Consider the following 25,819-nt stretch of genomic DNA (forward strand, 5'->3'; position numbering starts at 1 on the left):
TCCTGTCAAATCCAGATTTGTCTATCTCACTGCCCATTGGCATCCTCCACCTGGGTGTCGATGGGTCACAGCAGAGCCATCTTCCTCCCAAACCTCTCCTCCGCAACCTCTCCGTCTCAGTTCATGGCAGCTCCATCCTCCCAGTTGCTTAAACCAAACCCCCTGCAGTCACCCTTGACTCATCTGTTTCTCTCACACCTACATCCAACCTGCCAGCCACTCTTCCTGGTTCCATCTTCCAAATACACTCCACACCCAGCCCTTTCTCTTCACCTCCCTGTGGCCACCACCCTGTTTGCCTCCATTGTCACCTCCTCCCTGGCACCTGGCTTCTGCCCTCACCCTGATGGTCTGTTCCCTGACTTGCAGCCAGAGGGCGCCTGTGAAAACCTAAGTTGGACCCTGTTTCTCCTTGGCTCTGAGCCCTCCCCGGCCCCTGTCTCAATCAGCGACAAGCAAACTCCCCACCGAAGTCCACACAGCCCTGCACATTTTGGTCCCTGTTACCTCTCCGACCTCATCTCTCTTCCTCTCCCCCTTGCTCACTTAGATGCAACCACACAGTCCTCCTTGCTGGACCTCAGGCATGCCACATCGACCCCAGGGCCTTTGCACCTGTTCGTGCCTCTGCCGGGAATGTTCTTCCCCCAGACCCCCGCTTTGGCTTCCTTCCCTCACCTCCCAGGTCTTTACTCAAACCACGCCTTCTTACTGAGGCCTCCTTTGACCACCCTATTCATAATTGCAAGCCCTACCCCTAACTCTAACCCCCACGTTCCCCTCCTTCTCGATGTGAACTGATCACCTTGGATGTATTCAATCTTTTCCTTATTTACTCCATCTATTCTTTGTCCCCTTTAGAATGTGGGCTCATAAGGCAGGTGTTCCTTGTGTGTGTATTTGCTGCTGTTCTAGATCAGGGCCGGGCACACAGTAGGTCCTCAATAAATAGGTGCTGAGTTCATCAGTTAGTTATACTTTGCCCCACCAACACACACTCCCCTCCATCCTCCCACACCTTGGCCTTGGAGTTGAAGAAGGCCCTGGTGAAGAGCTGGATGGGGAGGTGAGAACTCATGAGGCGAGGGCTGGGCTGGTCGGGGAGGCTGAAGGCACCCATGATGGCCTCACACCAGGGCGACCGCTTCCAAATGGGCACTGAGCGGATCCAGGAGGGGTCCCCGTCCTTTAGGATTAAGCTGAGGATCTCAATCATCCAGTTTGTGCCTGTTGGAAGAATTGGGCAAATTAATCAGAGGTGGGGAGGGGTGAAGGGGGGATACAATCAAATTCATAATGGCTGCATTTATTGTACAATTTGCTACATATGTTTAATGCATGGATTCCTCACACAGCACAGAAGTTAGGATTGGTTATGTTTTTTTAAAATTGAAGTGTAGTTGATTTACAATCTTGTGTTAGTTTCAGGTGTACAGCAAAGTGATTCAGATATTATATATATATATATCTTTTTCAGATTATTTTCCATTGTAGGTTATTACAAGATATTGAATATAGTTCCCTGAGCTATACAGTAGGTCCTTGTTGTTTATCTCTTTTATATAGAGTAGTGTGTATCTGTTCATCCCAAACTCCTAATTTATCCCTCCCTCTTCCCACTTAGGGCTGGTTATCTTTATTTTCAAAGCAGGAAATTGAAGCTCAAAGAAACAAAGTTGCTAACTAAGGCGGCAAAGCTTGGAAGTGGCAACTGTCCACCCAACCCCATTTCGTTTCTCTACCGGGAATATAACAGGACGACATTTTTCCAGCCTCCCCTGAAGCCACATGTGGGACCGTGTGACTGAGTTCTGGCCAAGGAAGCGCAGTGGCAGCCATGTGCAGCCATTTCCAGACCTGGCCCACAAACACCGGCCACGTGACACCTCCTCTCCACCCCCCCACCCCCACCCCCGCCCCCTGCTGGCTGAGTGCAGAGATGCCAGTGGAAACTGGGGCTCCTGGGGATGGCAGATCCATAAGATGGAAGGAGCCAGGATGCTGGAGACTGCATGGATTTCCCCCCCACTTCCCCCCATCTATCCAGCACTAGGTGGAATTTACAGGAATGAGAAATACATACCTTTTTTTTTTTGGCGGCGCCACGCAGCTTCTGGGATCTTAATTCCCCGACCAGGTATTGAGTCCGGGGCCTCGGCAGTGAAAGCATGGAGTCCTAACCACTGGACTGCCAGGGGATTCCCAAGAAATAAATTGCTATTGGTCCAGCTTCTGAGATTCTGAAGCACTCCATTAATACATAGAGGAAGCTGGAACTGAATTCAGGTGGCTAGACTTAAAATCTCAGCTCTTTTCACTGCCCTTTCATGGGAGTAAGCCCTTGATTTCTTAAGGGAGCCACAAACGTCACATAGTAGGAAGGGATCGCATCCATGACCCAGTTCACAGGTCTGGATTCCAGGAGATTACAGGTAGGTCAGATGAGAAATAATCGTAATGTGAACAATCACCTGGCATTAGTATTATATTGTCCTGGATTCTAAGGACTACCCCGTGCCAGTTCCCAGTGTATTGCCTCTCAGCTCCAAATCCACTCCTGGTTGCCCTGCTTTGTGCCATTGGAGCTGTGTAAGCGGATCTCCTTTGCCACCTAGCGCAATGTGAAGCTTTGTCAGTAGAGGGCGCAGAGGAACCCCGCAGAAGGATGGGGTTTCTCCTCCTGGTTCTCCTGGGCTTCTCCCAGCCAGCTCTTGTGATGGACAGCGGCCAGCAGTGCAGTAGACCCCAGTGACACTTACTCCCCCTCACCCCGCCCCGCATCCCAAAGCAAATTTCCTTGGGTGCTCTCTGCTTCAGTCCTAGAGGGAGGGGCTTCGCCCCCTATTGGCTCTTCCTGTATTGTTTAGGGTTCTCTTTACCCCTTGGTGTTTTAATCCCCTGTTACCACTTAATAATTCTTTTTTTGTGGGTATGTGGCAAAAGATACCTAACATGAAATTTACCAATTTAACCATTTTTAAGAGTACGGTCCTGAGGCATTAAGTACATTCACATTGTTGTGCAAACATCGCTACTACCGTCTATCACCAAAGCTGTTTCAAACAAAGCCTGCTGTTTGGGGAACAGATTTCCACAACTTCTGTGGAGGGAAATTTGGCTATATTCATCAAAATTGCAAACGCACAGAGGCTCTGACCAAGCAATTCCATATCTAGGAATTTGTTCTACAGATAAACGCATACGTGTGCAAATGACACTTGCACAAGATGTGGCACCGTGTGTAAAGTTTATATGGTGTATAAATGCAAAAGACTGGGGACTTCCCTGGTAGTGCAGTGCTTAAGAATCCGCCTGCCAATGCAGGGGACATGAGTTCGAGCCCTGGTCCGGGAAGATCCCACATGCTGCGGAGCGACTAAGCCCCCACAGCTACTGAAGCCCGTGTGCCTAGAGCCCCTGCTCTGCAACAAGAGAAGCCACCACAATGAGAAGCACGTGCACTGCAGTGAAGAGTAGCCCCCGTTCACCCCAACTAGAGAAAGCCCAGCCCGCGTGCAGCAAGGAAGACCCCAACGCAGCCAAAAATAAATAAGTACATTTAAAAAAATAAATAAATGCAAAAGATTGGAAACCAGGAAAAGCTAATCAGTAAGGAACTAGTTAAACAAGAATTCTTGTACATCTAATGTTACGCAATACCATGGTACTGTAAGAAAAACCAAAAACCAGGAAGCTCTTTGTTTACAGTTCTAAGATGGGATGATATCAAAATACAAGGAAAAAGAAGGCACAACCATAAAACAAAACAAAACAAAAACATGAGGCAAAATGGCGTGTATCGTGTTAACTTCTGTGGGAAAAAAGTTAAAAAAAATTATGTACACTTTTTTTTGTACATGCAAATTCTGGAAAGATACACAGAGACTACTGGTGACTGTGGGAGAAGAGAGATATTACAGGGTAAACTTTTTGTACCTCTTGAATTTTGAACTATGAATGCATTACTTTCTAAGAGAGAAATTAAGATATTTTAAACTTTAAAAAATAGCTAGAATAACTGGACAACCATATGCAAACAAAGAACCTTGATCTATACCTCATACCACACATAAAAATTATCTTAAAATAGATCATAGACTTTAGTGTAAAATCTAAAACTGTAAAGCTTCTAGAAGAAAACATAAAGGCCATTTTTATGCCTTTGGTTTAGGAAAAGATTTCATAGCTGTGACATCAAAAGTCTGATCCATTAAAGAAAAAATTGACAATTGAAGCTCATCAAAATTTAAACTTTTGCTCTGAGAAGACACTGAAAAGAAAATGAAAAGACAAGCCACAGACTCGGAGAAAATATTTGCAAAAGGCATATCTGATAAAGGATGTGTACTCAGATTATATAAAGAACTCTCAAAACTCAATAATTAGAAATAAAACAACCCAGTTAAAAAGAGCAAAAAAAAAAAAAAAGTGGGATAGACACATTACCAAGAAAGATAATGATGGCTAGTAAGCCCCTGAAAAGATGCTCAACATCATTAGCCAGTAGAGACATGCAAATTCGAACCACAATGAGATACTAGAACACATCTGTTAGAATGACTTTTTTAAAAACTTGACAATATCAAGTGCTGACAAGGAAGCGGAGCATCTGGAACCCACCTATGTTGCTGGAGAGAATGCAAGATGGTAAACCAGCTTGCCCAAAAGTGCAAGATGGTTTCCACTATGGAAACCAGTTTGACAGTTTCTCATAAAGTTAAGCATACATAATTCCCATAAACTCAGCAATCCCACTTCTAAGTATTTACCCAAGATAAACGAAAACGTATTTCCATGCAGAAACTTGTACACAAAGCTTCATAGCAGCTGTATTCATACTCATCCCAAACTGGAAAAAAACCCAAGTGTCCTTCAACAGATGAATAGATAAACCCACCGTGGTCCATCCAGCTGATGGAATACTCCTCAGTAATAAAAAAATACAACTTGGATGGATCTAAAATGCGTTACGCTGAGTGAAAGAAGTCAGTCTCAAAAGCTACACAGGGTACAATTCCATGTATATGACATTTTGGAAAAGCCAAAACTATTGGGGCCGCAAACAGATCAATGGTTGCCCGGGGCTGGGTTGAAGAAGGAGCTGACCACAAAAGGGCGTGGAGGGTTTTTTTGTTTGTTTTAGGTGGGTGATGGAAATGTTCTATATCTTTTTTTTTGGCCATGCCACACGGCTTGCAGGATCCTAGTTCCCGCACCAGGGATTGAACCCAGGCGTCCTGAAGTGGAAGTGCCAAGTCCTAACCACTGGACCACTAGGGAAGTCCCTGAACTGCTCTGTATCTTGATTGTGGTGTATCTTGTATATGTCTCTCAAAACTCACAGAACTCCAAGAGAAATGAAAACACGTCCGCAGACAGATTTGTATATCAATGTTCCTTCAAGCATTATTCAAAGAGTCAAAGAGTGAATACAACCCAACTGATTGTTTATCAACTGATAAATGAATAAGCAGAATATAGTATAACCATATCGTGGAATATTATTTGGCCATAAAAAGGAATGAAGCACTGACAACAACTTGGATGAACCTCAAAAGCATTACTCTAAGTGAAAGATACCAGACACAAAAGACCGTGTATTGTATCATTCCATTTATCTGAAACGTCCAGAACGGGCAAATCCGTACAGTGAGAAAGCAGATACCTAAGGCTTAGGGATGTGGATGTGCGGATTGGGCGGTGATGGCTAATGGGTACGGAGTTTCTTGTTAGGGGTGATGAAAATGTTCTAAAGTTGACTGTAGTGATGGTTGCACAACTTGGTTGAATATACTACAGCCATAGATTTTTACACTTTCAAATAGGTGAATTGTATGGTATGTGAATTTTTTTTTTTTAATGTTACCAAAAAGCAAAAAAACCCTCGTCGAACTCTATGCTGGAAAAGGTGAATATAATATTTGGAAAAATTTCAAAAATATTTTGAAAAACATTAAGAAGGCAGCTCCAACATTTTAGAGAAGAACTCCCCCACCCCGTGCCACCGGGCCTCTCCTGTCACTCCCTCCACCGCAGTCCCACTGACCTTCTCTTGCTTCCTCAAACTCACCGAGCCACCTCCCACCTCAGGGCCTTTGCACATGCTGTCCCTCTGTCTAGGATACCCTTTCCCACTCAAACCGCTCTGCAGATTCCAACTCTCTGCAGGAACATCTTCTCCCCAGGAAGCCTGCCCTGATCCCGCAGACCTTCTTATTACCTACACTTAATGCTCTCTTCACCTTTCCTTGGGGGGGAGGGGGCCCACCCTAACCCTAATTAGATGGTAATATAGGCGACTGCATGTTTAAATGAAGCCTGTATCTCCCAACAAATGTCTCCTTTGTTCAGAGCTGTGTCTCTGCACGTGGTAGACAAACAGTAAGTAGCATTTCAGTAACCGAATGGAGAAAATTAAGATCTTTCTTTCCTTCCTTCCTTCCCTCCTTCCTTCCTTCCTGAAATATTTATTGACTAAGTTCCAGGCATTGTTTTAGGTTCAAAGAACACAGCCGCGATCAAGACAAACCGGAATATCTGCACTCACTGAGCCATGTTCTAATGAGGAAACCACACTAAATCAACAAATGAAAATATGATATAGTGGCCGTCAGTGCAGAAAAATACGAGCGGCGTTAAGGGATAGAGAGGGACAGGATGGGGACGCTATTTTAGCCAGGGAGGTCCGGGAAGGCCTCCCAGTGGGTGTGAGAGCCAGCCTGGTGGAAAGGAGGGAGCGAGGCACACAGGGATCTGGGGGAAGGGTGCCCCCTGGCGGAGGGACCTGCCAGTGCAAAGGCCAAGCTCACTTCGGTTCTGAATGGACCAAGGCGTCCCCCATCCGCCCTACCCCCTCCCTCTTTCCTCTTCCATTCTCCTTAGTGTACCCTTCTCATCACCCACAACACTCTCCGTAGCACCCCTTGCCCCGGCCCAGCGGGTACCTGACTTGGGGTAGGTGATGATGAAGATGTCATCGTCCTGCACTTCCGAGTTCTCTGCGATGCTGATGCTCTCAGGTGAGTAGATGCCGACGGGGAAGAGGATGCCTTTATACCTGAAGTATTCGCCTGACAAATTCTGGCTGTAGGAGGGTGGGGGAGAGACACCTTAAGGACCGGGAAGGAGGCGAGGACAGGTGTCACCCCTGGGAGAGTGGGGGGCCAGGGGCCTGCTTTTTTTTTTTTTTAAGGTCGGCTGCAGGCGGGATCTTAGTTCTCCGACCAGGGATCGATCCCGTGCCTCCTGCAGTGGAAGCGCGGAGTCTTACCCACTGGACCGCCAGGGAAGTCCCACGGGGCCAGCATTTGAGTGTCCTTCGAGGTCCCAGGAGCCTGCACAAGGGTCCAGCTTTACAGCTGAGGCCTCCAGGACAGATGGCGGCAGAAAGTGGCGGAGGGATCTTGGGGCAGGTGACGGAGGGCGAGCAAGGAGATGGGCGAGGTGCACCCCGCTCGCTGGTGGAACACTGGCAAGGAATTTTCTCTGCGCCCTTTTCCTCATCTGCAAAGTGAGGATGGTTTACTAACACCCCATAACAATCCTATGAGGTGACAATGATTATTATCCCCATTTTCTGGATGAAGGAAGCGAGGCACAGAGAGGTTGAGTGACTTGCCCAAAGCCACACAGCTGGCGGGACAAGCAGCGCTTCACCTCTGCAAAGTGGGACTAAGTGCTTTCCACATGTTTACTCTTCACCCCAACCCTCCAGAAAGGCACCAGCCCCCATTTTACAAACATAGGCCAAAGAGTCAGGTGCCCTGCCCATTCCTAAGCGGCCACAGAGCGGCAGGGCCACCTGCGAAAACCAGGTGTGGAGTCCCTGGGAAGCTGGGGCAGTCTTAAGCTTCAAGCCCCTCACTCAAGCTGCTTTTCCCAAAACCCTGCAATGTTCACATAACCATACAAAGAAGTACAGTTTTCCAAAGTGAGATGTATTGAGAACAATCCGTTTAATTCGATAACTCTTGCCTTTGCAGCCTCCCTCGAGATCTCCTGACCCTGGCGTGGGAGAGCGATAGGTGTTTTGGGGACCTGGCTAAGGTAAAGCTGAGTTGGGAATACATTTCATTGGACTTTCCTGGGATATTTACAAGGTTTGCGGTCATGTCTGTGTGTAGTTATGGGATGGCGAGCTGGCTGGGTGCAGGATTTGCTTCCGGGACACTAGTTGGGCGCAAGTAATGACAGGAAGGCTGGGGACACGGAAGTCGGATCACGCTATCACATGCCCAGGGGCGCTTGGCACCAAAAGTATGGGGTGGAGGAGGAGACTCAGGTTTGAAGCCAGAAGCCGGTGTGTTATTTTTCTGGAATATTTGGAGTGTTTGCCAGCTTTCAGAATGAGACAAGTCACTGTAATTTCTTTTCTTGTTCTAAACAAACATTCCTCCTTCCTAATGTTGCAGTCACACGTACTGATTCTTTCTTTCCTTTTTTAAAAAAAATATTTATTTATGTTTCTGGCCACGCCAGATGACTTGTGGGATCCTAGTTCCCAGACCAGGGATTGAACACGGGCCCCCTGCAGTGGAAGCGCAGAGTCCTAATCACTGGACCGCCAAGGAATGCCCCTGGTTCTTTTCCTTAAGGGGAATCCCTTCAAAACAGTATAAGCTTCAGGCCCCATGAAACACGGATTTGCCCATTCTTAGCCGTTACTCGGTGCTAATTTCCACTTGCGGTCCTTTCTGGTACGCTTAGGACAATACATCGAACTGGGGGAAAAATTATGCGTGTAAGTGGGTTATACTGTCTGTGGATTTCATTTCAGGATAGTGAAGAGGATTTATAGATATTGTGAGGATTTATAAAGAGGGCTAGGGTCCAACCACACAGGTAAAACTCAGAAACAAAACGTTGAACAGAGGATGAAGGACACAAGAGAGTCTAGATGATATGATTCGAATTAGGGGAAGTTCAAACACAGGGACAAATCACCTATGATGTTAGAAGGCAGGAAGATGCTTACCCCTGGGAAGTGGGGGCAGATGGGGGCGGAGCTGGTTACAAGGCGTGCCCTCTGCAAAATTCCTTGGGCAATTGACTGAAGCTCTGTTCACAGCACTTGTGTTTTACTTTAATAAAACTTGCAAAGCACATATGATCACCTTATCTTTGATAAAGGAGGCAAGAATATACAATGGAGAAAAGACAGCCTCTTCAATAAGTCGTGCTGGGAAAACTGGACAGCTAGCTATATGTAAAAGAATGAAATTAGAACACTCCCTAACACCATACACAAAAATAAACTCTAAATGGATTAGAGACCTAAATGTAAGACTGGACACTATAAAACTCTTAGAGGAAAACATAGGAAGAACACTCTATGACATAAATCACAGCGAGATCCTTTTTGACCCACCTCCTAGAGAAATGGAAATAAAAACAAAAATAAACAAATGGGACCTAATGAAACTTCAAAGCTTTTGCACAGCAAAGGAAACCATAAACAAGACGAAAAGACAACCGTCAGAATGGGAGAAAATATTTGCAAATGAAGCAACTGTCGAAGGATTAATCTCCAAAATTTACAAGCAGCTCATGCAGCTCAATATCAGAAAAACAAACAACCCAATCCAAAAATGGGCAGAAGACCTAAATAGACATTTCTCCAAAGAAGATATACAGAATGCCAACAAACACATGAAAGAATGCTCAACATCATTAATCATTAGAGAAATGCAAATCAAAACTACAATGAGATATCATCTCACACCGGTCAGAATGGCCATCATCAAAAAATCTACAAACAATAAATGCTGGAGAGGGTGTGGAGAAAAGGGAACCCTCTTGCACTGTTGGTGGGAATGTAAATTGATACAGCCACTATGGAGAACAGTATGGAGGTTTCTTAAAAAACTAAAAATAGAAATACCATAGGTCCCAGCAATCCCACTACTGGGCATACACCCTGAGAAAACCATAATTCAAAAAGAGTCATGTACCACAATGTTCATTGCAGCTCTATTTACAATAGCCAGGACAGGGAAACAACCTAAGTGTCCATCGACAGATGAATGGATAAAGAAGATGTGGCACATATATACAATGGAATATTACTCAGCCATAAAAAGAAACGAAATTGAGTTATTTGTAGTGAGGTGGATGGACCTAGAGTCTGTCATACAGAATGAAGTAAGTCAGAAAGAGAAAAACAAATACTGTGTGCTAACACATATATATGGAATCTAAAAAAAAAAAAAAAGGTCATGAAGAACCTAGGGGCAGGAAGGGAATAAAGACGCAGACCTACTAGAGAATGGACTTGAGGACACAGGGAGAAGGAAGGGTAAGCTGGGACAAAGTGAGAGAGTGGCATAGACATATATACACCACCAAATGTAAAGTAGATAGTGGGAAGCACAGGGAGATCAGCTCAGTGCTTTGTGACCACCTAGAGGGGTGGGATAGGGAGGGTGGGAGGGAGGGAGACACAAGAGGGAAGAGATATGGGGATATATGTATATGTATAGCTGATTCACTTTGTTATAAAGCATAAACTAAAACACCATTGTAAAGCAATTATACTCCAGTAAAGATGTTAAAAAAAAAACCTCACAATGAATGAATAAAACATTAAAGGGAAAAAATTACGCTTCCCACTAAAACAACTGTTTTTAATAAAAATGAGGCGAGGGAAAAAAAAATGGAGACGAGGTGCTGGGCCCAGTGAAGGTGAAACCCCAGCTGTCTTGCACAGGCCTTTTCTGTTAGCTTTCCCTCGTGCACCCAGTTGACAGATGAGGAAACTGAGGCCCATTGAAGGCTGTGACTTGCCCAGGGATCTCCCAGTGTCTTTCCTGAAGGCCTCCACCAGCTTCAGAGATTTGAGGGATGGGGAATTTCTCCAAGGCTTGGCACCAGGCTCAGGCTTGCAGGAAAAGGACAAAAGCTAGAGAATTGTTTCCTCTGCCTGGAGTCAAAGGAGGGCTCTGGGGAGCCCAGGTAAGGCTCAGCCCAGCCAGGGTTTCCAAAGGGCAGTGTCCCAAGGTGGGGCCAGGGGGAGGCTACGGAGGAAGCTGGCATGTGGGCTAGGGTCTGTTGGAAAAGGCCCCCTTTGTTCCTGGCTGGGGGATGTTCCCGAGGGGACGAGGAAGGAAGGGCTGGTCACCTCAGAGGGATGGTGGCAGGGGCTTTGCAGGCCCTGTTTCTAAGTAACCTAAGTAGGACAGATGTGAGAAAGGTTGTGTTTCTGGAGCTGGACATTGCAGGCTCAGAGTCTGGCTTTGGCACTCTCTAGCCAAGCTGAGGCCTGGGGCTTAATCTCTCTAGGCCTCAGTTTCCTCAACTGTAAAATAGGGATAGGAGAAGTAGCATGGTGTCTTGGTTAACGGCATAAACCCTGGAGCCAGAATACATGAGTCTGAATCCTACCTCTCTCCAGTCATGTGGCTGTGGGCAAGTCATTCATCCTCTCCGTGCTTCAGTCCTTTCATCCATAAAGTGGGGATAATAAGTAAACATTACCTCATAGGATGGTCGTGAGCATGTAAAAAGTGCTTAGAACTGGGCCTGACATAGGAATATACACTATATAAATGTTTCTTAATTTTTAAAAAATAGAGATAGTGGGAGGGTTTAATGCACCCATAGAAATAAAAATGATTAAAATAGAGCCTGGCTTGTGGTCTGCATTCGATAAATCCAGGCTAAAATTATTGTTATTATTATACTTAGTAAGAGAGGCAGCACCGGGCATCGTGTGAGCCCAGAGGAGGGGCTGCTTGGCACCGCCTTTGGCACACAGTAGGCCCTCAGCTTATTGAAATTACTTTATTGCTCAGTGATGTCATAGGTTGAGCGCAGGCAGCAGAATTAGTGATGTCACTAGTTGCCAGGCGGATTTAGGCCAGTGGGCGGGGCTGTGAGGCCAACAGTCACTAGGCAGATTAGCTGCTAAGTGCCTGGGTCTTGGCTCTGGTGGGTCACATGTGCTCTCTCTGTGCCCTGGGCAGCAGATCTCACCTCTTTGAGCCTCAGTTTCCTCTTCTGACACATGAAGATAACAGTAATCTCAACCTCAAGGTTTTAATCCTACCTAAAGATTAAAAGGGATAATATACATTAAGCCCCTGGCTCCTAATAAATGCTCAGGACACTGAAGCTCCCTTTAGCGTGCGGTGCTATTTTTGTCTTTGATCTCACCAACAGCTCCTTGAAGGAGAAGTGTCCTCCCCAGCTTACCGGAGAGGAAAATAGGGTTGCCAACCAGGAAAAGATACTGTGCCCTTCCGGAGTCCCCGAAATAGTCACTGAACGCATACATGAATAAATACGAGGGTGTCCCGCCATCCCCCTCAGCACTTACACTCTCCAAATTGGGGGTCCAGGGTGGAGACCAGGGCGGAATCCACAGTGCCAGCACATTGTTGGTGTCCAACCAGTATTTGACTGACTGAATGAACGTGTGAATGAATGACTGTGTGATTGAACGAATGTGTAAATAAATGAATGTGTGATTGAACGAACGTTTGAATGCATAAATGGGCGAATGAATGAAGGGGGTTACCAGGAAAAAAGTTTAGGAAACTCAAAGAGCACTTGTTACCTCCTATCACCTGCCTCCGTGGTTCTCAGCCCCCGGGCATTTTAGAATCCCCTCTGGGGACTTTAGAAACTTCCAAAGCCTGGCCTCATTCCAGGTCAACAGTGTCCAGACCTTACCATGCGCCCTCTGGGCCCAGAACAACTATTTGCTCAGTAAATGACTGAGCATCAACGTTTAATAAATAATCGAGACGTGACTGGGGGAGAGCTGGGATCTCCCTGCATGTTATGAGGCGACAGGTGAGAAAATGGAGGTTGAGGGAGGGGAAGCGATTTGGCCAAGGCCATGCGGCAAGTACGGAGCAGAGCTGAGATTTGAACCGAAGACAGTTCTGTTCCAGGCCCTTCTTCCCCACGTCCCCCCACTCCAGTCAAAGCCCCCCAAGGCACTGAGCACTATTCCAGCCTCTGGCCTTGCATCAGCTGTTCCTCCTGCCAGGAGGCTGGAGAGGGGGGGCCCCACCTGGATTCCTGCTTGGCTGAATCTCACTGTGTGTCCCCAAACAGGTGCTGTGTGTCTTCTCTCCCCACCTTGTAAATTAAATCTGGCCCTGGGGTGACCTTTCCTCTCCTTGGGCTCCGAGCCTATTCTTTTCCCATGCCAGGTCCAGGGCCTGGCACGCAGCTATTGCTTGGTTGGAGCAGAGGAATGAAGGTGACAGCTGGGCTGGGGCAGAGACCAGCCGCAGGAGGAACAGCGGACAGAGCTACAGCCCACAGGACGGGCAATGGGCCAAGGACGTACTTAGCCTCCTCGAAGGGGCCTGGCCTGCCCTGCTAGGGAGACCCCAGGACATGAAACTCTAAGAATGGCCCAACCTGGCGATCCTCCTTCCTCCCATCCCCCCGCCCCCCAGTCCACCAGGCCTTAGCTCTTCTTCTCTGTCCCCACTACCCCTGTCCAGCTCAGGTCTCCTCCTCGCCCGCCTGGACCCTCAACGCAGCCTCCTCCAGAGTCTCTTGGCCTCCAGTTTCTCCTTCCTGTTCATCTCCCACGTGGCCCAGAGCTCAAGGCCCTCCATAGCCTGGGCGGGGGTGGGGGGGGGTGTTCTGTCTGGATTGCCAACATATCAAAACACGGAGGGACTCCATCAATATTTATGAAGAAATACAAATAACACTCACAGTGCCCCCTGGCCCGACACTCCTCACTACATTATGTGCCTTAGTTCGTTTATTTCCTCAACAACTCTAGGAGGCCACCCGCTATAGTATTTCTATCCCCGCGTTACAAATGAGGAAGTAGAGGCACAGAGAGGCAAAGTCACTTGGCTAACATCACACAGCGGCAGATGGCAGAGCTGGGCTTTGAACCCACCCAGTGCCATGGGGTAGCACCTCGCCAATCGTAATACAGTTGTCCTCAGGTGTGCTCATTCTGGGCAGGGGCTCTGGGGTCTTGGGGGTGGGGGGCGGTCAGGAAGACCTAGGTTTGACCTCAGGCAGCTTACATGACCTTTCTGAGTCTCAGTGTCCACCTCCTTCCCCTTGGTCACAGGAATATTTAACTCCTAGGTGTGTGTTATAATTATTATCATTATATTGTATTATATTCGATATTGTATATCAATAGACCTCAATGAAATATCTTAAGATAAGCACGGATTTTAAAGCAGAGTTTCTCCTTCTCCTGGGAGTTCACCCAAGAGAAACAAAAACACTTTTTCACACCAACGTCTGTACTCACATGTTTATAGCTGCCCTATTCATAATCGCCAGAAACTGGGAGCAACGCAAATGTCCATCAGCAGGTGAGTGGATACCACACAGTACTACTCAGCAAGGACAAGAAGCAAATCTCTGACACTCACCACCGCACAGATGGGTCCCAAAGGCATTGGGTGGAGTGAAGGAAAACAGACTCAGGAGATCGCCGTCTGTACAATTCCATTTAATGACTGTGGTGGGTGGAATGATGACCACCCCCCAAAGAGGTCCATGTCTCAGTCTCCAGAAACTGTGAATATGATCCATTGCACCAGAAAAGGGATTTTGCTGCTGTGATTATGTTCAGGTTTTGAGATGGGGAGAGAATTCAGTGGGCCCTAAATGTAATCACAAGTGTCCTTGTAAAAGGGAGACAGGAGGGTTAGAATCAGAGAGAGAAGATATAATAAAGGAAGCAGAGGTCAGAGAGGAGAGAGATCGGAAGAGGCTATGCAGCTGGCTTTGAAGAGATAGAGGAAGGGGCCACGGGCCAAAGGATGCAGGGCCTCTAGGAGCTGGAAAAATGCACAGAAGGGAACGGGAGGAGTGCCACCCTGATAACACTTTGATTTTGGCCCAGCAACACTGATTTCAGACTTCTGACCTCCAGAAATGTATGAGCACAGATTTGTATTGCATTAAGCCGCTCAGTATGTGGTCATTTACTGCAGCAGCAATAGGAAACTAATATGTCATTTCTGACAAAAGACAAAAGTATATGGACGGGGAATAGATCAGTAGCTGTGGGGATGAGGGGTGGGAGGGGAGAGGGCAGCTAGGGATGGGGGAGGGTGTGACTACAAAGGGCTGATGGTGCAGTTTTATATTCTGATTGTGGTGATGGTTACACAAATCTATACATGTGTTAGAATTCATAAAGCTATACACACACCCACACACACAAATCAATTTTACTGATTGATTTTTTTTTTTTTAAAACCTCATTCATATAAATGTCAATACTTAACACCCATTAACCATTATTATAACAAGACATCCCGTTGGCCAGCGTCCCTCTTGGCTACCCAGGGTTGTGCAGAGAAGTAACCCTTGCCTGTATTACAGACCTGCCTTCGATTTGCTGTGTAACCCGAGGTCACTCTCAAAACCTCTCTGGTCTCATTTGAGGAACGAGCAGTGATGGGTGGGCAGGGACCAGGGACCTCTTTTCCAGGGACCTCCCAGTCTGATGTTCAAAGAGAGCTCCCCATTCCAGGAGCTTTAGGCCATCTTGCCTGAGATGGGGCAAATTCATTCATTTGGCCCACAGATATTTATTGAGCACCTACTATGTGCCAGGCCCTGGGGGATAGGAAAGTGAGTACAACTGACAAAACACACAACAAAACCAAAAAATATCAGAACAAAACAAAAATCCCTATTGCAGTTTATGTTTGAATGAACAATAAAATTAACACAGAATGTTCAAAATGTAGTGTATCGGATGGTGATGGGAAAAATGAAGCTGGTGGGGGACAGGAAGCGGCTGGGATTGGGAGGGTTTGCAATTTGAGATCGATGGAATCAGGGGAGGGCCCTCCGAGGAGGTGACATTTGAGCAGACCTGAAGGAGGTGAGGGAAGAGCTGTGAGTGTGTGTACCAGAGGGAATAGTGTGTACAAAGGCGGGGAGAGGGCAGGCTGCTGGCATTCAGGGGTCTTGTGGGACTGAAACTGACCCCCACTCCTCTGAGAGGGCCCCGCCCGTCCATGCGTGCGATCCGGCCGCATGAGGAGGTTTTCCGCAGCCCCGCTGTCCTGCTGACTCACAGCAGGTGCCTGTGGTCAACTCGCCTGCCTTTCTCGGGAGAGCATTTTCAAGGCTCCTCAAGCCTGAGCTGGGTTCAGTGCGCCTTATTCCCAGGGCACCTTGTGCAGTGGCAGCCGCCCTCCTTTGCCTGTGCTGCTCTCGCCTGCAGGAGTGCCTTCCCTCACCTCCCGAAATTCCGCTGCCTGGAGCCCATCTGGGCAAGTGTCCCCATCTCCTCAAGCGTCCCCATCTCCTCTGGCCACCTCCACCTCAGTGGAATGACTCACGCCTTGGCCAGAGCGCAGAGAACCGGGATCTTTCACTCTCCTGCTCTCATCTGCGGCCGCTGAGGAGACATTAGAATAACCTCTTTGGGAGATCACTTGGCAACATTTTTTTTTTTTTTTTTTTTTTTTTTTTGTGGTACGCGGGCCTCTCACTGCTGTGGCCTCTCCCGTTGCGGAGCACAGGCTCCGGACGCGCAGGCTCAGCGGCCATGGCTCATGGGCCCAGCCGCTCCGCGGCATGTGGGATCTTCCCGGACCAGCGCACGAACCCGCGTCCCCTGCATCGGCAGGCGGACTCTCAACCACTGCGCCACCAGGGAAGCCCCACTTGGCAACATTTTAAGTTATACAGACCACCTCCACTCAAGCAGAGGACACCCGGTCCATGCGCATTTTTACCCCTCTCAGCATTCTGTTCTTTTCTTTCATAGCCCTTTTAATACTTAGTAACTATTTTCTTTGTCTATTGACTTCTTGAAATCAATCTTCCCCACTAGTAGTAGCTACAAAGGGACAGAAATTCTGCTTCTCCCATGTCCCACCTCCAAGAACCAGCATCAGACAGGCAGGCAGCGCTCCATTATATCTGTTGGATGCACAAATGAACGTGACCTCCAGAAATTTATGGGATGGGTGACCTTGAGGAAGTGCCCAGTGATATATGTACCACCATGCTAATTGCAACATTGTAAGAGGGACCTGAACAACAGAGAACTGGATAAATAAATCAGGACTGGATGAATAAATCACCGCCTGCAAACCTTGGAATCCAGCCAATTCAAAAGGAGGCATTTATGTTTTGATAGGGATTGGGGTTACACATGTATTTCTCAGAATGGCACACTTCATAAGTTTGTGCAGTGCCCTGTACATAAACATCATCTATTAAAAAAAAAAAACTCATAAACAAGTATTGAAGTCAATTTCATAATATGCAGCCTGGAATGTTTAAGGTGAAATGTTCTGATGCTTGCAAATCACTCCTTTGAAATGCATCACCAATACAGATTGCTGGATGGATAGAAAGATGTACAGATATATGATAAAACAAGTATAATAAAATTTTAGGAGTTGTGGGTATAGAGGGGGTGCGTGCTGAATAATTCCTCCAACGTTTTTCTATGTCTTGGAATTTTCACTATGAAAATTCCAAAAGATCGGAGGGGTAAGGAGGTAGCATTTATTCGGGAAGATGTCTGAGATATTACAGAGAGTGAAAAGACAAGGGGCAGAGCCAGATATAAAGTAGTATCTTACTTATGTTTAAAAAATAAGTAAGTAAAAACAAGATACACACATAGAGAAAACTTTTCTGGCAGGCAAGCCTTAGAAGTGGTTACTCTGGGGATGGGGATGGGGTGTTTGTGAGAACCAGAATTTTCCATTTTATGCCCTTCTGCACATCTTGAATTCTGAATTGTGAACACAGTGGCAGTGACTGCCACCTGCTAGCCCTCTGCCCCCGTTGCTGGTGGGACCAGAGAGGTTTCTCCGGGGACTTGGGAGTCACGGGTGGAGGATAGCAGAGCCGGGCCTGGCATCACATCACCAGGAGAGCCCACGTGGGGCTGGGATGTGAGTTTGAAATGAACTTCTACCGTGTTAAGATCCAGAAGTGGGGGGATGTTTTTACACCTGCTAAACTGCCTTAATACGGCACATGTGTACCTTTCCTTCTTTTTAGAAGATCTAATTAGGAAAATAACAGGAATTCCCTGGAGGTCCAGTGGTTAGGACTCAGTGCTTTCACTGCCGTGGCCCGGGTTCAATCCCTGGTTGGGGAACTAAGATCCCACAAGCTGCACGGCAGGACCAAAAAAAAAATAAAAAAAAAAAAAAAGGGAAAATAACAAATTATTGGATTGTATCTCTGTATCTATTGATCATCTGGGTTTATTAATAAGTTATATGTATTTATTATCATTTGGGCTTGTTAACAAGTTAATGGTCTCCCCCAGCATGGCCATGCCAGCCTCTGGGGATGCCCATACTACCAGCTTGGTGCGTACCTTAACCGTACTTGTAGAAGTACATGCGAGCACAGTGTGGGCGCTCAGCTTCCTTCTCTGTTCCTGCTTGTCCGGCTTTTTTTTGTTTAATAATTATTTATTTACCTATTTAGGCTGCTCCAGGTTAGTTGCGACATGCATGTGGGATCTAGTTCCCCGACCAGGGATGGAGCCCGGGCCCCCTACATTGGGAACGGGGAGTCTTACCCACTGGACCACCAGGGAAGTCCCCGTCCTCCTTCTAAGCAATATTGATATCAGACCTTACTCTGCATCTTGCTTATTTTTTAGTTACTCTACTATGGCAGTCTTTTCAAATCTGCATTTATCTCTCTGCAGCTATCTCCTTGTTTTTATCTTATTTATTTTTTAAATTAATTTTTATTGGGGTATAGTTGATCTACAATCCTTGTTTTTAAAAACAGCTTCCAGAGCATTATTGACAATTGCCGTGGTATGGAAGAAACCTAAGTGTCCATTAACAGATGAATGGCTAAAGGAGATGTGATAAGGACTTCCGTGGTGGTCCAGTGGGTAAAACTCTGCACTCCCAATGCTGGTGGCTGGGGTTCGATCCCTGCTCGGGGAACTAGATCCCGCCTGCATGCCGCAACTAAGAAGTCCGCATGCTGCAACTAAAAGATCCCGAATGCCGCAAGTTAAAAAAAAAAAGTGATATGTATATACATATATATATATATATATATATATATAAAATAGAATATAATATTACTCAGTCATAAAAAGGAAGGAAATTTTTTCATTTGCAGCAACATGGATGGACTTGGAGGGCATTATGCTAAGTGAAATAAGTCAGAGAAAGACCAATACTGCATGATATCTCTTATATGTGTAATCCCCAAAACACAACAAACTAGTGAATGAAGCAAAAACGAAGCAGACTCACAGATATAGAGAACAAACTAGCGGTTACCATGGGGGAGAGGGAAGGGGGGAAGAACAACACAGGGGTAGGGGATTTTTAAAAAAGGATTATTATGGGATTATATGAAATCATGTGTGTGAAACTTTTGAAAATTTTAAAGCACTATAAAATTTAAAGAATCTTTCATTCAATTAAAAAAATGTTTTTAATAGCTGCGAGATATCCCATTTCCATCCTGAACATTACTTTCCTGTTGAGGAAACGTCCTATTTTTTTTTTTCGTGTTTTCAATTATTTTAATAACAGATGGAAATTATTAGCACCTAAAGTTTTGGAATCATTATTTTTCTGCTTATGAAAATCACATATAGAACATTTGGAAAATACAAAAAATAATAGAGAAGAAAATACATATGCCCTGCAATTCCCCCACATAGAAATGACCATGATACAGAGATAGGTGGACAGCCAGCTAGAAATTTGTCTCGCAAAGCCTCCTACTTTTAAGTGAATTTTGACAAATGCAGAATCCCTCCATGCAATCCAAACCCCTCTCATAATATAAAATAGTCGATCACCCCAGAACATTTCCTGGTGCTTCTTCCCAATTAGCTCACACCTCCACCCTGAGGCTGCCACTGTTCTGAGTTTTTCCACATAAATTGACTTGGCTGGTCTCGGGCCTTCTAGGGCTGTCAGCTTGTAGAAAGTACTCTTGACATCTGGCTTTGTTTGCTTAGCATAATACTCTTGACATGCACCCATGTTTGTGTGTGCATTATAGAGTTTGTTCCTTTTTATGGCTGAGTAGAATTCGACTGTATCAATAGATTACGGTGTGTTGACCCATTCTCCTGTTCATGGCTGTTTCCGGGTGCCGCTAATATACATAAACCCACTGTGACCATACTTGTCTTCGTGTGGAAACTACATGCTCATTTCTCTTGGGCAAATAAGTAGCATTGGAATTGCAGGGTCATAGGGTGGGATGTCATACTGTTTGGATTAGAGTAACTTTATAGATTTTAAGTTCTGATAGGGTCAATTCTCCCTCCCCATTCTTTTTTTTTTTTTTTCTTCCCTGGCTATTCCTGCACATTTAAAATCTATACACACTTTTAAATGATTTTTTGATTTATTACTTTGATGATGATGATGGTGATAGAGAACAATCTAGCTAAAGAAATGAATCACTTTCTTCAAATTCTCAGGGTTCTTTGTCCTGCATCCCTGGCTCTGTCCCTCAAAGCCCAGCAGATTCTTTGTGGGCCCGGTAGCTTGCACTGCCCCGCCTTCCCTCGATCCCCACGCTAGCACAGCCAGTGTTGTTCTGTTCCCACTGTCAAGTTCAACTTGTTCCCTGCATACGCCATGCTCCACCACACCGTTGGAACTCTGCATGTGCTGTGCCTTTAGCCTGAAGGCTCTTCTCGACTTTTCTCTCTTCCCTTATGCTCTCTCTCTCTCTCTCTCTCTCCCTTCCAACGTATATTTATTAAGCCCCTACTATGTACCTCTCCCCACCCTTGAGGCCTTTGCAGCCTGGAGCCACGCCATCCAATAGAACTTCCTCTGACGATGGAAACGTACTGTTCTGTACCATGGCAGCCGCTGGCCTCGTGTAGCTACTGAGCCCTTGAAATGTGGCCCATGCAACCCGGAGGGGGGCACAATTTTTAATTTTATTGAATTATTATTGATTTCAACTGAAACACTGACACTCAATTCAATTATTAGAATACTTTTGTGTGTGTGTGTGTGTGTGTGTGTGTGTGTGTGTGTGTGTGTGTGTGGCATGTGGGCCTCTCACTGTTGTGGCCTCTCCCGTTGAAGAGCACAGACTCCGGACGCGCAGCCTCAGCGGCCATGGCTCACGGGCCCAGCCGCTCCACCGCATGTGGGATCTTCCTGGACTGGGGCACGAACCCGTGTCCCCTGCATCGGCAGGCAGACTCTCAACCGCTACGCCACCAGGGAAGCCCAATTATTAGAATACTTTTTTATGCAGGTTTGGAAAAGCTCAGGCCTGAGAATCGACTTTTGTCAGCTGTAATGGTGATGAGAACTGAATGCAAATCAGATCTTTCTGATGTAAGGTTAGCACCTGATTTGACAAAGTGCACACTGTGTTCAGAGGCTTACTATGAAAAGACTAAAGTATCTTATTAATATTTTTTTCTATCGATTATAGGTCGAAAGAATATTTCAGATATAACAGGTTAAATAAAACTTCTAATTAAAATTAATTTCAACTGTTTCTTTTACTTTTTGTTTAATGAGACTAAGAAAATGTTTACCTAGGGGGCTCGGGTTATGTATCTATGGGGCAGTGTTGGTCTGGAGGGTGGACAGACCACAGACTCATTGATCCCATCTGGGGTGACCAGCGTCCACCCCCACCCCGTGAAGGTGACGGGGCCACAGAGGGGCAGCCCCTCCCTGTAGTTCCAGGCCCCTGTCTGATCCCTTTCTCTAGCATGGAGGTAAAGAGAGGGGTCTCCGGAGCAAATCCCAGATGTACGAGTCCTCTCTGGGCCTCAGCTTTCCCATCTGTAAAATGGGAATCCTAACATCATCACCCTCACAGGACTGTTGTGGAAACGGAAGGGGTTCAGCCACACAAAGTTCTGAGCACAAGCCTGGTGCGTGGCCAACGCTCAGGAAAGTTGTAATTATTACCATCTTTCACCCCGTCCCCACCCTTCCTGGCACCTGGGTTCCTGGCTCAGGAATGGGAATTAGAGAAGGAGGAAGGAAAACTGTGTGATCCCTGACTCAGCAGAGAACGGCAAGTCTGACATGTCCCGGGGCATCACCCACCACACCCATTGCACTGATGCACAGCTATCTGCCAGACCCTGTCTGCCCGGCGGGTCCCAGCCGGCGGGTGACATGGGCGGGATTTGAACACAGGGTTGACTTCCTGCGGGTAGCTTGACTCGTGACGCGGGCATTCTTGTCTGCAGTGGCAGAGACCTCGGGGTCCCTGGTCCAGGTCCCCCTGTGAGTAGCTGGCCACGCCCCTCTTGGGGTGTCTGATTCAGGCCTCCCAGTGAGACCAGGGTCTCCCTTCTTGCCTCAGCATTCAATGCCACTGATGGCCCACTGGGTCCCGCTCTGCATCCCCCAGAGCCTGCCTTCGGCAAACTGGGCTGCTCTGGCTCTTTCCAAGTGTGTCCTGGATGTTCCCACTTCCTGATCCCTATGCAGGACCACAGACATAAGTGGGATGCAGGCGCACATCCTACCGCCCCCTCCCTGGCCTCTAGAGAGCAAGGGAACAGAAACACATCCTTCCTTTCACTCTCCAAGCGTGGGTCCCTTGCAGGGAGACCAGTGGTGGGGAGAAGGGAAGGTGGGGCTGTGAGCATCTTTTTCTAATCCTCACCAGGGCGCCTGATTTATTAGTGGAGGTCCAGAACCCCACTTCCTCTCTGCCTGCCCAAATTCCACGCAGGTGGAATTATTTGTTTATTGCCTTTTTATTAGCGGCACCCTTCCCCTTGGGAAAAGCAGCTCTGTGACTGGAAGGACTATAGCCATAAAATCATCCAAGTAGCTTGGCCTCCCCAGGGAAGGAGGAGCCAGGGCTGTAAAACCAGTGTTGGTGACTTCAGCCATAAAAACGGTGAGATTTGAAAAGACCTTGTCTGGGGTTCTCCAAGATCAGAGGTAGGGGAGGAGCCAGGGCTGTAAAACCAGTGTTGGTGACTTCAGCCATAAAAACGGTGAGATTTGAAAAGACCTTGTCTGGGGTTCTCCAAGATCAGAGGTAGGGGAGGAGCCAGGGCTGTAAAACCAGTGTTGGTGACTTCAGCCATAAAAACGGTGAGATTTGAAAAGACCTTGTCTGGGGTTCTCCAAAATCAGAGGTAGGGGAGGAGCAGCAACCACAGGTCCAAATGCTGGCTCGGCTTCTCCTGGCCTTGACCTTCACCAGAAAGGGCTGGTCAAGGTGCAGTCCAGTGCATGGGGTATTCCAGGAAATGCGACAGAGCACAAGATACCTACTAAGCCTCCTGTCTGGCCAGGGTTCCCTCCTGACCCTCCTACCCCCTCATCTTGCTTATCCCCAAATTCCTTCCACATCTGCCCACACTGTCCAGGCTGTGATAGAGTCAGGCTGTCCTGGTTCACATCCTGACTACAGCTCACTTGACAGCTGTGTGACTTTGGACAAGTCACTCAACCTCTCTGGGCCTCAGTGGCTTTCGTCATAAATAGAATGATAATAGTTAATCATTCTCGTGGCTTAATCTCGAACAGTTGTTGTGAGGATTAAACGAGGTAATAGGTGGAAGACACTAAGCAAGGTGAGCATTAAAAAGATTCTCTAGGGATTAACATCTTCTGGGTTTGTCTCTGTGTCACCTCTGCCTCCTGAAACTTAGTATAACTGCCTGGGTCCTACTTACCTCCTGCTTCTAACTTTTTCCTCTTAAAATTTTGGTTTTGCCCTTAAGATCCCTTTTTAGTCCTTTGGATACATACAAGTCTCCATGGAACACATTTAACATATTGAAACCATAATTTGTAACAAATTATGAACTAATGAACTAGAACGTTCCAAGCGATATGTCTCTCAGGTGCCTCTGAGCTCCTTCTTGTCCCACTGGCCTCTCCCTCTCCCCACCATCCGAATTAAATCCCTGTCGGTCACTTGTTTTTTTTAAAAGACAGTTTGTTTGTTTTTTAAATTTTTTAAAAGATTTTTTTTTTTTTTTTTTTTTTCCTGCGGTACGCGGGCCTCTCACTGTTGTGGCCTCTCCCGCTGCGGAGCACAGGCTCCGGACGCGCATGCTCAGCGGCCATGGCTCACGGGCTCAGCCGCTTCGCGGCATGTGGGATCTTCCCGGACCGGGGCACGAACCCGTGTCCCCTGCATCGGCAGGCGGACGCTCAACCACTGCGCCACCAGGGAAGCCCCCAGATTTTTTTTTTTTTGATGTGGACCATTTTTAAAGTCTTTATTGAACTTGTTACAACATTGCTTTTTTTTGGTTTTTTGGCCCTGAGGCGTGTGGGATCTTAGCTCACCTGCACCCCCTGCATTGGAAGGCAAAGTCTTAACCACTGGACCGCCAGGGAGGTCCCTATGCTTGTATTTTAAAAATGATATATTGCTTAGCTTTTCTTATTTTGGGGGAGGCGGGGAGCTTAAAATTGGAATCGGGCTGCAGTTAGTGTCCTGGGAATCGCTTCTTGCCCTTGACATTAGGACTCATTCATGTCACTTCCAGCAGCCACTGTCCTTTTCCTCTATTGTCTCCTCCCCTGCATGCCCTGCCCCTCCTCACTTGTCTTCCAGCCCTGACTCATCCTGCAAGTTCCAGCTCAAAGCTTGCCTAATCTCTCCTCCATTCATTCCTTGACATCATTCTCAGAGCCTTCTCAGGGTCCCCGAGCAGAGGACTGCGGAGGTGGTCCCGACTCTGTCCCTGTCTGTGAACGGTTCCGCCTTTTGGTACCACGGCGGTTTGAAGCCAGAAGTGTGATCAGGGACCTACCTGTGGTGGCCAAGAATCTTAAATCGTGTGAGAAGGAGTTCGCCAGGTGAAGGAGAGAGGTCATTCCAGGTGCAAAGGCTTCAAGGTGTGAGATCTGGGCTGGAGGGGATGCGGAAGCAGCCAGGTGGGGCCCATGGAGCAAGGAAGGTGGGGAGGGGGCTTGGGGGCCAGAGAGGCGCTCCCACAGAGGGAGAAAGGCCAGCAGCAGGACCCTAGCCCCACTCCCCCATTTTAAACCAGAGCAGCTCTGTTTTGATCTCTATTATGTACTTCTGTTTGGATGTAAGATTTCTCCTGGACAAAGGAATCTGTAACTTAAAAAGGGTTTGGAGACCATCTCTGTGGGTGCTGGGGAGCCATGGAAGGGACTTGAGCAGGGGGGTGGCCAAGGATAGATTTAAAGATTTAGAAAAGACTTCTCTGGGAGTCCCTTCAGAGGAAACCATGTATGCAAAGGCACTGGGGCAGGGAATAGTGAGGTATAACCAGGGAATTTGAAGTGCTGGGGTAGATGGAATGCAGGTGAGGGAGGGGATTGACCTGGAGAAGCCAGGGTGCCAGGGCCTGGAGGGCCTCTGGACTGGGAGGAGGGGAGAGGCAGCTCTGGGAAAGACTGGAGGCGTGGAGGCCAGGGAGAGGCTCCAAGGGCAAAGATGAAGCCTGGGCAGAGACCATGAGAATGGAGAGAGTCAGGGGTCAGGAGAGTGGGGTTGGGGAGTGACAGGCCGTGGGAGGGAGAGGAAGGAAGGGACAAAGACAGTTGAGGGGGGGGCGGTTCTGACCTGGTGACCGATGGGGCCATCCCTGAGATGGCAACCTGGGAGGAGGAATAATTCTGGGGAGCCACTGAGTTCCCACACAATGCTGGGGACACTACGTGTCTGAGGGACCTGCAGCAGAGAGTCCAAAAGGGATGTTAAGGGCCCTCATGAGAGGCATCCTTCTGGGTCCAGGGGGTTCCAGAAGCTCATGGAAAAGAAGATTTTAAGCCACCTCCCAGGGGGCTGCAGAATTTCGGTCCAGAAGTGTCTTATAGGCTAGGGTTATTTACTCCCATTTTTCAGATGAGGAAACTGAGGCTGCGAGAGGCCAAATGACTGAATCAAGGTCACACACTGAGCA

General features: G+C 47.2%; 1 protein-coding gene across 1 annotated transcript in view; it reads right to left on the reverse strand.

The window, feature by feature from the left end:
* SULT2B1 (sulfotransferase family 2B member 1) overlaps positions 1-25,819 on the reverse strand; it is a 34,006-nt gene that overhangs the window by 6,749 nt on the left and 1,438 nt on the right. Inside the window, exons 2-3 of the mRNA XM_032613608.1 lie at positions 6,945-7,084; positions 1,019-1,227 (exon numbers count right to left, since the gene is read on the reverse strand). Coding sequence (XP_032469499.1) covers positions 1,019-1,227; positions 6,945-7,084 — 349 coding nt within the window. The remainder of the gene's footprint in view (positions 1-1,018; positions 1,228-6,944; positions 7,085-25,819) is intronic.

This window comes from Phocoena sinus, chromosome 19, assembly GCF_008692025.1.
Source record: "Phocoena sinus isolate mPhoSin1 chromosome 19, mPhoSin1.pri, whole genome shotgun sequence".
Taxonomy (NCBI): Eukaryota; Metazoa; Chordata; class Mammalia; order Artiodactyla; family Phocoenidae; genus Phocoena; species Phocoena sinus.